The 12,500-nt window shown below is 37.5% G+C and overlaps 1 protein-coding gene across 1 annotated transcript in view; it reads right to left on the bottom strand.

Moving 5' to 3' along the window:
- The window catches only part of LOC127009943 (uncharacterized), a 72,873-nt gene that overhangs the window by 42,582 nt on the left and 17,791 nt on the right, over positions 1-12,500 (bottom strand). Inside the window, exon 2 of the mRNA XM_050883478.1 lies at positions 12,383-12,500. This exon is cut by the window's right edge and continues 55 nt beyond it. Coding sequence (XP_050739435.1) covers positions 12,383-12,500 — 118 coding nt within the window. The remainder of the gene's footprint in view (positions 1-12,382) is intronic.

Genomic DNA, 12,500 nt, shown 5'->3' with positions numbered 1-12,500 from the left:
ATCGGCGTCTGGCTACTGATATTGCTTGGACTAATAAGGAAATGGACGAGGAAGGGAGTACTTAAAATATGGGTGAGAAAAGGAATATATAAGATTACCACGGTTATAGAGTATAGATATAGAAGGACGTCTTGTTGGGTGATATTGTTGAACTAAATCTCAAAATGAATGAGGAAGGAAAGACTTAAAATATGGGTGAAGGAACAAAGAATAATATAAAATTGTCAGTCATAGAAGGCTTTTAGGGAAGGGCGCTTGTCTGAGTGATATTGTTGGAACTGATCTCAATAGAATGGCCGAGGAAGGGAGAACTTAAAATATGGGTGAAGGAAGGAATATATAAGATTACAACGGTTATCAGGTATAGAAAGCTTGTAGGGAAAGGCGTCTGGCTGAGTGATATTGTTGGAACTGACCTCAAGAGAATGGCCGAGGAAGGGAGAACTTAAAATATGGGTGAAGGAAGGAATATACAAGATTACCACGGTTATCAGGTATAGAAAGCTTGTAGGGAAAGGCGTCTGGCTGAGTGATATTGTTGGAACTGACCTCAAGAGAATGGCCGAGGAAGGGAGAACTTAAAATATGGGTGCAGGAAGGAATATACAAGATTACCACGGTTATCAGGTATAGAAAGCTTGTATATAGGGAAAAGCTTCTGTCTGAGTGATATTGTTGGAACTGACCTCAAGAGAATGGCCGAGGAAGGGAGAACTTAAAATATGGGTGAAGGAAGGAATATATAAGATTACCACGGTTATCAGGTATAGAAAGCTTGTAGGGAAAGGAGTCTGGCCGAGAGATAGTGTTGGAACTGATAAGGAAAAGGTCGAGGAAGGGCGAACTTGTAATATGACACAAAGAATAATATAAAATTGTCAGTCATAGAAAGCTTTTAGGAAACGGTGTCTGGCTGAGTGATAGTGTTGGAAATGATCAGGAAAAGGTCGAGGAAGGGAGAACTTGTAATAGATAGTTAGGAAAAGTTAGGTTAGTTTAGGTTAGGTAAAGTTAGGAAAGGTTTGGTAAGGTTAGGCAAGGTTTCAAGATTGCTACTGTTACCAGCCATAAAAAAAAGGTCTAACGGCGTCTGGCTGGGTAATGGTGATGGTGTTGGAACTATTGCCAACTAAAACGAAATAAACAAAATAAAATATAAATAAAAGCAAACAAACGGACACACAGTTACCAGATCTCAATGGAATGGTCGAGGAAAGAAGAGCTTATAGTGTAAATGAAACAGACTAGAAAAGATTGGCTTGGTTATCAGTGACAGAAATGAAAAAGAAAACTAAAAAATGAACTACCAAAAGAAAAAAAATAATGCGATGCGGCCCACAAAAGTAAAATCCATAAAGTAAAAGAAAGAAGACTAAGAGGAGAAGACTAAAAAATGAGTTACGAAAAAAACGAAAAGACCGAAAAAAGTTAAAAATATGAAGTGAAAGAAGAAGACTGAGACGAAGAGGAAGACAGAGACGACTAAAGAATGAATAATGAAAAAAAAAAAAGATACAGCCCGCAAAAGTTGAATCTATGAATTAAACTAAAAAACGAGATACGAAAAAAAACTAAACGACCCCAAAAAGTTAAAAATATGAAGTAAAAGAAGAAGATTGAGACGAAGAGGAAGACAGAGACGACTAAAGAATGAATAATGAAAAAAATAAAAGATACAGCCCGCAGAAGAAGACTAAATACAGACTAAAAAATGAGTTACGAAAAAAACGAAAAGGCCCCAAAAAGTTAAAAATATGAAGTAAAAGAAGAAGATTGAGACGAAGAGAAAGACAGAGACGACTAAACGAATGAATGGAAAAAAAAAATTTGAATGAAACAAAATACAGACTAAGAAATGAGTTACGAAAAAAATGAAAAGACCCACAAAGAAAAAGAAGACTGGGAAGAAGAGGAAAAAGACTAAAGGACTAAAAGACTAAAATATGAATTCCAAAAAAAAAAGAAAAAAAAGACCCACAAGTCAAAACAAAGACAAAACAAAACAGAATATTAAAAAAAACGGAATTACGAAAAAACAGAAAAAAGAAAGAAAAAACAACAACAACGAAACAACCCACAGAGAGAATCAAATCTGTAAACTATTGCCAACTAAAACGAAATAAACAAAAATAAATAAATAAATAAAACTAAACAAACGGACACACAGTTACCAGACCCCGAGAGGAGGAGAACCATAAAACTAAATGGCTGTTATGAAGAAAGGAATACAGAGGCAGGCACAAAGAATCCAATACCCTATATGGAAGTAACGGGGGATGAAGGGAAAAAAAAAAAAAGAGGAGCGAGAGGGTAAAAATAAGCGATTGAAAACTAGACAGCAGATTGAGACTCGGACGCCATATGGAAAAATAAACGTAAATAAAAAAGGAAAAAAATATATATAAAAGAAAAGTGAGAAAATAATAACATACGATTGAAAACTAGACAGAAGAAGAGGAAGAGGAAGAAGAGGAAGAAGAAAGCGAGGGATAAAAGAACAGCAGGAAAATGAAAAATAACAAAAAATAAAAAGGGAAAAAAATATATAAAAGAAAAGCGAGGAAATATAAACATCCGATTGAAAACTAAACAGAAGAAGAAGAAGAGGAAGAAGAAGAAGAAAGCGAGGGATAAAAGAGAACAGCAGGAAGATGAAAAATAAATGATTGAAAGCTGAACAAAAGAAAAAAGAAGAAGAGGAAGAACAAGAGCAAGAAGAATACAATAAAAAGGAAAAAAGAAAAGGAAGAAGAAGAAGAAAGAAAAGAAGAAAATAGATTCGAACACCATACAGAAAAATGTGGACGAAAAAAAAAAGGAGGAAAATAAGCAGAAAAAAACGAAAAAAACGAAGATGAAAACATACGATTGAAAATAGACTGAAAAGAAAAGAAGAAAAAGGAGATGAAATGAAGACAATGAAGAAGAAAAGATGACAAAAAAGACGAAGAAAATGAACAACAACAACAGGAAGAGGAAAAAATAAACAAAAAGAAAGAAAGCGAGGAAGAGAAAAGAACAGCGAGATGAAAAAAAAAAAATTGAAAACTGAAAAGAAAAACAAGAACAAGAAAGAAAAAAAGAAGGGAAGACTCGAACGCCAGAAAAGTGAACCAAAACAAAGAAAGGGAAGGAAAAAAAAAGCAAAAAGGAAAAGAAAAAACAGACCCGGAACACTATATACAAAAAATCAGGGAAACAAAGGAAGATAAAAAAAAAAGAGGATCGGAAGCCATTTATGAACGTCAATGAAGAAAAAGAAAGACGAAAAAAACAACAACATAAATATCAGTGAACGGATTCGAATAGCTTGTAAATATCGGATAAATATAAACGACAGTAATATAAGGATTCGCTTACCTTGAAAATACCAAAAATATAAGTAACGGAAAACCTTAGACAGTGTACGAAATCGAATACCTTGAATATATAAGGGTTACGTTAAATTAGGTTAGGTAAGGTAAGGTAAAGTAAGGTTAGGTAAGGTTAGGTAAGGTAAGGTTAGGTAAGGTGAGGTTAGGTTAGGTAAGGTAAGGTTAGGTAAGGTAAGGTTAGGTAAGGTTGATATTGGAAAGGTTGAGATTGGAAAGGTAAGGTTAGGTAAAAAAGGTTAGGAAGGTTAGGTAAGGTGAGGTTAGGTTAGGTAAGGTAAGGTTAGGTAAGGTAAGGTTAGGTAAGGTTAGGTAAGGTTAGGTTAGGTGAGGTTAGAGGAGGTAAGGTTAGGAAGGTTAGGAAAGGCCGGGTAAGGTAAGGTAAGGTTAGGTAAGGTTAGGTTAGGAAAGGTTATAAAAGGTTACGTTAGGAAAGGTCAGGTTAGGTAAGGTTAGGTTAGGAAAGGTTATAAAAGGTTACGTTAGGAAAGGTCAGGTTAGGAAAGGACAGGTCAGGTAAGGTTAGGTTAGGAAAGGTTAAAAAACAATCCAATTACATACACATACAAAAAGATTACGTTAGGAAAGGTCAGGTTAGGAAAGGTTAGGTTAGGTTAGCTTAGGAAAATACAGTTAGAAATAGGTGTTTAGTGCTTCAAAACCCTAAACACAATAAAAACAATCCAATTAACTACACATACAAAAAAGAACAAAGTATAAGTAGAGATAAAAGTATAAGGGCTTGGATTCTTCTCTCAATACCACGCTAAACGAGATAAAAGGCTGGAGCGAATAAAAGGAAAAAAAATAAAGAAAAAAAAGCCAATCGTTCTTGTCCAAATAAATGAAAAAGCGAGGAACCTGAAGAACTATAAATAAAGAGAGAGAGAGAGAGAGAGAGAGAGAGAGAGAGAGAGAGAGAGAGAGAGAGAGAGAGAGAGAGAGAAATAAATAGAGAAAGAAGGAAAAGAAAGAAAGAAAAAAGAGGGAGACACAGAAAGACAAAGAAAAAGAAAGAAAAATGAAAAAAATAGAGCGAGAGAGAGAGAGAGAGAGAGAGAGAGAGAGAGAGAGAGAGAGAGAGAGAGAGAGAGAGAGAGAGAGAGAGAGAGAGAGAGAGAGAGAGAGAGAGAGAGAGAGAGAGAGAGAGAGAGAGAGAGAGAGAGAGAGAGAGAGAGAGATCCCCTTCTCATCTCCTTTGCAAGATTACACTGAAAAGGTCAAACAGGACAATTGGGTCTGCTTAAAACACCAGGTCGACGCTCCAGCCCTTTTGTTCTGGTAATACTGTTTGTTCCTCGTCTTTCTCCGTTTTCTTTTTCTTTTTCTTATGCTTTCTCTCCTTCAGTCTACCATTATTTGTGTCTACTTTTACCTCTTTTTGTCTTCCTTTCCTTTCTTCTTTTTTCCTGATCTTTCTTTAGCCTTCTTTCCTCAACTTCATTTTTCTTTCTTCCTTTTTTTTTCTTCTTTCTTTTTTCTTTAGTCCTTAATTTGCGTCTATTTTCTTCTCTTCCTTTCCATACTTTCTGCAATTTCTTTAACTTTCTTTCTTTCCTTTCTTCTGTTTCCCCTAATTTTTCTTTCATTTTTTCTTTTTTTCTTCTTATCCTTTCTTCTACATTCTCCTCTTTCTTTTTTTTCCTTTTTTTTCTATTTACCCTTTCGTTTGTTCTCTCCATTCACTCCTCTTCCTCCTCCTCTTCAACATAGTCTTCCTCTTCCTCTAGGCTCACGACCCTCTACCTCTTCCTCCTCTTTCTGACGTAACAATTCATCTCAATTTTCTTCGATTTCACCAACTTCTTCCATCCTGTTCAACCTTATTCTGTTCTCCTCCTCCTCCTCTTCCTCTTGGCTCACTTCCCCCTACCTCTTCCTCCTCTTTCTGACGTAACAATTCATCTCAATTTTCTTCGATTTCACCAACTTCTTCCATCCTGTTCAACCTTCTTCTATTCTCCTTCTCCTCCTCTTCCTCCTCCTTTTTGTGTGTCTGTCTTCCATTAGTTTTGGCTGATATCTTACCCTCCTTTAATTTCTTCTCCTCCTCCTCCTCCTCTTCCTCCTTCTCCTCTTCCTTATTGAGAGGAAGACTTAAAAGCAAACAACGAAATGAATAGAAGAGTAATCTGATATTTTTGTCCTCCTTCAAATTCGTCTTTTATATTCTCCTCTAGTTGTTGTCCTCCTCCTCCTCCTCCTCCTCCTCCTCTATTATATTTTCTCTCTTTTCGCCATCTCTCCAATCTTCTCTTTCAATAACTTGCTCTGTTTGCCCGTCTCTCTCTCTCTCTCTCTCTCTCTCTCTCTCTCTCTCTTACATCTTCGTTTCCTCTCCTATATTTCCTCTTCCTTTTCCTCTTCTCGTACAGTTTATTATTTTCCTTCTCCCCTTTCGTACATGGTCTCTCTCTCTCTCTCTCTCTCTCTTCGGCAATACCACACAAAAGTTCACATGACGACACCACAACAAGTACACACACACACACACACACACACACACACACACACATTCTTCTCTTCCCTCTCTCCATTTACCTCCCTTGCTCTTTCCTCTCCCTCTCCTCCGCTTACCAATTTGCTTTCCTCCCCTTTCATTCTCTTTATCTATCCCTTCCTTTCTATTCCTCCTTTATTCTCCTCTCCCTTCCCTTTCCTTCTCTTTCCTCCCTTCTCGGCTTTCTCTACTCTCCTCTCTCCTTCCCTTCATACCCATTCAAAAGACTCAAATACTTTCTTTTTTTCCTTATCTTTCCCTTCCTTTCGCTTCTTCCCTTCCTTTTACCAGCCCTTCCCTTCAAATCCCTTCACATTTCTAAATACATCTATCCTTTCTCTCTCTATCCCTTCATCCCTTCTTCAATCATTCCCTTCCCTTTCTCTCGACTTTCTCTCCTCTCCCTTTTTATCTTTCCATCCCTCTCCTTTTCTTCACTTATTCCTTATCTTCCTTACTTCCCTTCCCTATACCAACTCTATCTCTCCTCTTCTCTCCTTTCCTTTCCTTCTCTTCCCTTTATCATCCCTCTCTCCCCTTCTCTCCCTTCACAAGCACATCACGAGCACACGATTTCCGCCGAAGGGTAACTGTCTACACACACACACACACACACACACACACACACACAACACACACACACACACACACACACACACACACACACACATACACAAAAGCCCGGTCCTTCCAAGAATTAGACTAGACCAATGTAGTATACCGTCCGAACCACCCAGCCCGCCACCCCACCCAGCCCACCCCCCGCCAGCTGTCTGCTTTCAAACGTGTTTCAACATGTTTCGGCTCATTTTTTTCTTCTCCTTCTGCTGTTTGTGGTAGAATCGCCCTTCGCTGGTTCGTTTGTTCCATGTTAGTTTGATGCACGAAAGGTTGATGTGTAGGGGGGAGGGGGAGGGGGGAAGGAAGTGGGGGTTGTGTGTGTGTGTGTGTGTGTGTGTGTGTGTGTGTGTGTTGGGTGATAGTGGTTTATGTGCAGTAAAGAGTGGAAGGGGAATGAAATGGAAGATAGGGGAAGGGAAGGGAAGGGAAAACAAGGGTAGAAAAGGGGAGGGAAGAGATGGGAAAGGAAGGGAAAGGAAGGGAAGGAAATGAATAAAATAATGGAAAGGAAAGGAAGGAAGAGATGGGAAGGTAGGAGAAAACAAAGGAAAGGAACTGAAGAAAGGAAAAGAAAGAAAAGAGGAGAGAAATAAGGAGAAGGGAAGGGAAATGAAGTGAAAGGAACGAAAGGAAAAGAAGCGAATAATTGGAAAAGGAAAATAATTGAAGGAAATAAACGGGAAGAGACAGAAACGGAAAATATGGAAAAAAAATGGTTAGTAAATGTTGAAGGATAAGGTTGGAATAGTAAAGTACAAATATATAAAAAAAAATAACAAGAAATATGACAGGCGAGTTTAGGCCACGAAAGGAAACTAATTGAAGGAAAGACGCGGGAAGAAATAGAAATGGCAAATATGGAAAAAAAATAGTTAGTAAATGTTGAAGGATAAGGTTGGAATAGGAAAGTACAAATATATAAAAACTAACAACAAAATGACAGGTATATCTAAATAGCGTCAGAATAGGTTAAGTTTAGTCCACGAAAGGAAAATAACTGAAGGAAAGAAACGGGAAGAAATAGAAATGGAAAATATGGAAAAAAATAAAGTTAGTAAATGTTGAAGGATAAGGTTGGAATAGGAAAGTACAAATATATAAAAACTAACAACAAAATGACAGGTATATCTAAATAGCGTTCTCGATCTTCTTTCTCTCCTCTCCTCTCCTTCCTTCTCTCTCCTTTTCTTTACCTATTCCTTCCTCTCCTTTCTTCCCTCCTTCCCTTCCCTTTATCAGCCCCTCTCCTCTTCTCTCTTCCTCCCTTCATATCCTTCCACAAGCCTCAAACATCTTCCTTATCCTTATCTTTCCCTTCCTCTCTCTTCTTCCCTTCCTTTTACCAACCCTTCACCCCCAAACGCATACTAAGAAAACCCCAATAAGACAAAGAAAAGAAAAACGAGAGAAAATATATACCTCGCGTGATAAGTATAAGGAATCTTCGTGTCCGTCAAAGAGGAAATAAATCACAGAACGTTATCGATTATACAGTTGAAAAATGATTGCAGAATGATATATCTACCTTTTTTTGCTTCTTAATTATGCACAGGTAAGTAAATTGAGTAGGTGTGGACTCTAATATTCTCTCTCTCTCTCTCTCTCTCTCTCTCTCTCTCTCTCTCTCTCTCTCTCTCTCTCTCTTCTTTAATCTTACTTTTTCTTACTCTTTCTTACTCTTAATCCTTTTTACTCTTGCTTATCTTACTTTTTTTTACTCTTTCTTACTTTCTTATTTTTTTTACTTAATTACTTTTACTTTCTCCTTAATCTTCCTTTCTCTTACTCTTACTTTTCCTTAATTTTACTCTCGCTCTCTCTCGCTCACACACACACACACACACACACACACACACACACACACACACACACACACACACACACACACACACACACACACACACACACACACACACACACACACGCACGACACAATAATTCACCGGTGTAAATAAAAACACACGCCAGGGCAATAAAAGCAATTAACACACCCAATTAATACACGTAAAAACACCTTACCTGCAAATCACACCTGTAAACATTGCCATCAAAACACATGAATTGGATTAGCAGAAAAAAAAAACCATGGTATTCGTAAAACTGCTAATACATGATAATATATGCTAAAAAATAGAGATTGACGGTAAAAAAACAAACGCATATACATAGAAATTAACATAAAACACGAGATTCTTAAAGGTAAAACGAAAAACACTTATGATCACGTGACTAATCTTTTTTGTGGCCTTTGAAAATAGTTGTTTTGTGAGCCGAAAGCAGCTATTGCCAACTAAAAAAATAAAATAACAGTAACAAAAAACATAAACAAGAGAAATACAGCGCCTTGCCACAGCGCACAACTCCGTATCATTCAAGGCTATCTCCTCGGCCTAAAGATATTCTGAGGGAAAATTAGAATAGAAAAAAATCCAAGGACGACAAGGAAGACCAACTCAAAAACAATAATGATCAACAAGAAACACAAACATGAACAGACGAAAAACAGCGCCTTGCCCCAGTGCTCGACTCCGTATCTTTCAAGGCTAGCTCTCCTTGGGTAAAAATAAAACAGAAAAACTTAAGGCAGACAAGGAAAGACCAACTAAAAAACAATAACAATAAAACAAGAAACACAAAACATAACCAGGAAAAAACAGCGCCTTGCCACAACGCACAACTCCGTATCATTCAAGGCAACCTCCCCAGCCAAAAGCTCTTCTGGGGTAAAAAGAAAAACAGAAAAAGACAAAAAGAACAAGGAAAGATCAACCCAAAAAACAACAATAATAAAACAATAACATCAAAAACAAGAAAAAAAACAGCGCCTTGCCACAATGCATAACTCCGTATCTTTCTTCAGCCTTAAGATAAAAATGTAAAAATAGGTAACAGAAAAAAAAGACGAAAATGGAAGACAAAAAATAGACGCGACATTTGACCCACCTCCCGCACCTGGACTTCACCTGGCGCAGATTTCCCCAGGTATCCAATTACACGTCAATAACCATGAACGGGTGACTTGAAATACCTGCAATATCACTGGGATTCGAACCCTGGCTCACGAATTTGCAGCAACTTGTTATTTTGCAGAGGAGCCAAAGATGAGAATAGAGAAATGCTTGAAGATATATATTTAGAGAAGGGAAGCTGTATTGGATGGAGAATAAGCGAAGAAATAGATGTCAGAGGAGAACGTATATTTTCCGGGCAGACAAAAATAGGACATGAGAGGGTTTGGCGGGAAGGGTTGGTAAAAGGAAGGGAAGAAGAGAGAGGAAGGGAAAGATTAGGAAAAGGAAGGTTGAGTCTTGTGAGAGGGTATGAAGGGAAGGGTTGGTAAAAGGAAGGGAAGAAGAGAGAGGAAGGGAAAGATTAGGAAAAGGAAGGTTGAGTCTTGTGAGAGGGTATGAAGGGATGGAGAGAGAGGAGAGGAGAGAGGGGCTGATAAAGGGAAGGGAAGGAGGGAAGAAAGGAAAGGAAGGAATAGGTAAAGAAAAGGGAAAAGAAGGAGAGGAGAGGAGAGAAATATATAGTAGAGAAAATGAAAACGAAAAGAAGAGAAAGGAAAGGAAAAGGAAAAAGAAAGGATAGAAATACACATAGGCAAAAAATATATGGAAGGCAGAATGAAAACGAAGAAAAACAAAGGAAAGCAAAATAAAAATAAAAGGAGGTAACAAAAAGAGAAAAAAGGAAAAGAAGAAATACAAGACGAAGATGGAAATAAATAAAGGCAAAAAATATATTCAAGAGAGAAGGAATGAAACCGAAAGGAAAGGAAAGGGAAACAAAAGAGAAACAAAAGGGGGAAACAAAAATAAATAAATAAAAAGATGAAAGAAGAACAAGAAGAACCAAAGTAAAAAAAAAAAAATAGGCAAAAAATATACTGAGAACGGATGGACTGAAACGGAAAATAAAATCAAAAGGAAAACAAAAGCGGGAAACAAGATAAAAAAAAGAGAGGAGCCAAAGATAAAAACAGATATAGCCACAAAAGATATTGAAGACGAAGAGCAAGACGTATCGAAGGGAGACGATGGGAAAATAAAACACAAGGAGAGAAGAAATGATAAATGGAGGGGAGAGAAAACTGATAACATTGAAACACACACAAACACACATAGATCTAAAGAGGAAAAAGATAAGAAGGGCGGAGGAGGAGAGGAGGGAAAAGGATAAGTAATGTGGAGAGAGGAATGGAGAAAAGAAGCCTTGGTAAAACATGGAGATTAGTAAGCAAGTATCATGGATTAGGAAGCAGGTAAAGGTTAAAGATATCCAAAATGACAGTTATCAGAAATCGCCGAGAGACCTGATATTACCCGGACTCTAGATAACTCTCGAAAGAGGATAAAAAATGACCTCCGGGATACAGCATGAGCTAAGCAAGATGGCACCACTATAAATACTTGTCTGCGCCATAACGGACTGAGGGCGACCATCAGGCCCCACTAAGAAAGTCTATCAGAATGAACGTAAAAAAGGAGGCCAAACATTTAGGAAGATGATATGAAAAAAGGCGACTGGAAAGGTAAACAAAAAAAATTAAACAGAAGTAAATGAAATAAAACGCAACACTGACTTAAATAAAAACAGAGGAACAGCGGAAAAAAATAAGCAAGTCAAACATAATAAAAATAAATGGATAATAAACGAATAAAAGCGAGTAGGAAGGAATATAAAAAGAAAACAGAACTAAATGAAATAAAACGCAACACTGACTTAAATAAAAACAGAGGAACAGCGGAAAAAAATAAGCAAGTCAAACATAATAAAAATAAATGAATTATAAACGGATAAAAGCGAGTAGGAAGGAATATAAAAATAAAACATGTTGAACTAAATGAAATAAAACGCAACACTGACTTAGCGAGTAGGAAGGAATATAAAAATAAAACATGTTGAACTAAATGAAATAAAACGCAACACTGACTTAAATAAAAACAGATGAACCGCGGAAAAAAATAAGCAAGTCAAACATAATAAAATAAAAACAGAGGAACAGCGGAAAAAAATAAGCAAGTCAAACATAATAAAAATAAATGAATTATAAACGGATAAAAGTGAGTGGAATGGACTATAATAAAGAAAACATGTTGAACTCAAGGAAATAAAGCAAAAGAGTTAAGGAATGGGACAACACAGGAATGAATAAGAACTGAGGACCCACAGGAAAAAGGATAAAAGTCGCCCACCACCAAAAAAATTCGAGTCTACATGCTTTTCAAAACACCCGCGACCAGACTGAATAATGGAATGGACAAAAAGAGCAAAACATGAACTGCAACTTAAAAACAATTCCACCACACACAAACACACACACACACACACACACACACACACACACACACACACAACGAAAAAAAAAGATAATGAGGGAAAAATGAGAGAAATATTGACAGTTTGAATAATAATAATAATAATAATAATAATAATAATAATAATAATAATAATAATAATAATAATAATAATAATAATAATAATCCTGAACTTCTCTGGTAACACCTTCTGAGTCGAGCTTGTGATTTGTTCATTAGCTAATCTGTCTGGAGAGAGAGAGAGAGAGAGAGAGAGAGAGAGAGAGATGAAGATGGAGAGCTAGAAACAAAGCAATATCAAAACAGTTCGAACCCATGAATGAAGCAATGAACGAAACACTGGACAAAGACAAACAGAACACTGCGAGGCACTGAACGAAGCACAGACCGAAACACTGAACGAAGCACTGAATGAACCACAAACGAAACACTGAATAAAAAAAAAACTAGTTACGAAAAGCCAGAAACAGAATACTCGACCAAAAAACTTCGAACACACTAAACGAACCCATAAACAAACCACTAGTCCCAACCCCCCCCCCTCCCCCCCTCCCTCTCCCTCCACTCACCTCGTATCCCTGGGGTGGCTGGCGAGCGAAGGCGACGACGGGGCCACCCATCCCGGGGGCCGCGGGGTCCTGTTCACCCAGGGGCTTGGCCGACGCTGCCCCGCCCGAGGTGAGGAGC

The sequence above is a fragment of the Eriocheir sinensis genome, chromosome 42 (assembly GCF_024679095.1).
Source record: "Eriocheir sinensis breed Jianghai 21 chromosome 42, ASM2467909v1, whole genome shotgun sequence".
Lineage (NCBI taxonomy): Eukaryota > Metazoa > Arthropoda > Malacostraca > Decapoda > Varunidae > Eriocheir > Eriocheir sinensis.
This window is presented reverse-complemented; position numbering and strand designations above follow the sequence as displayed.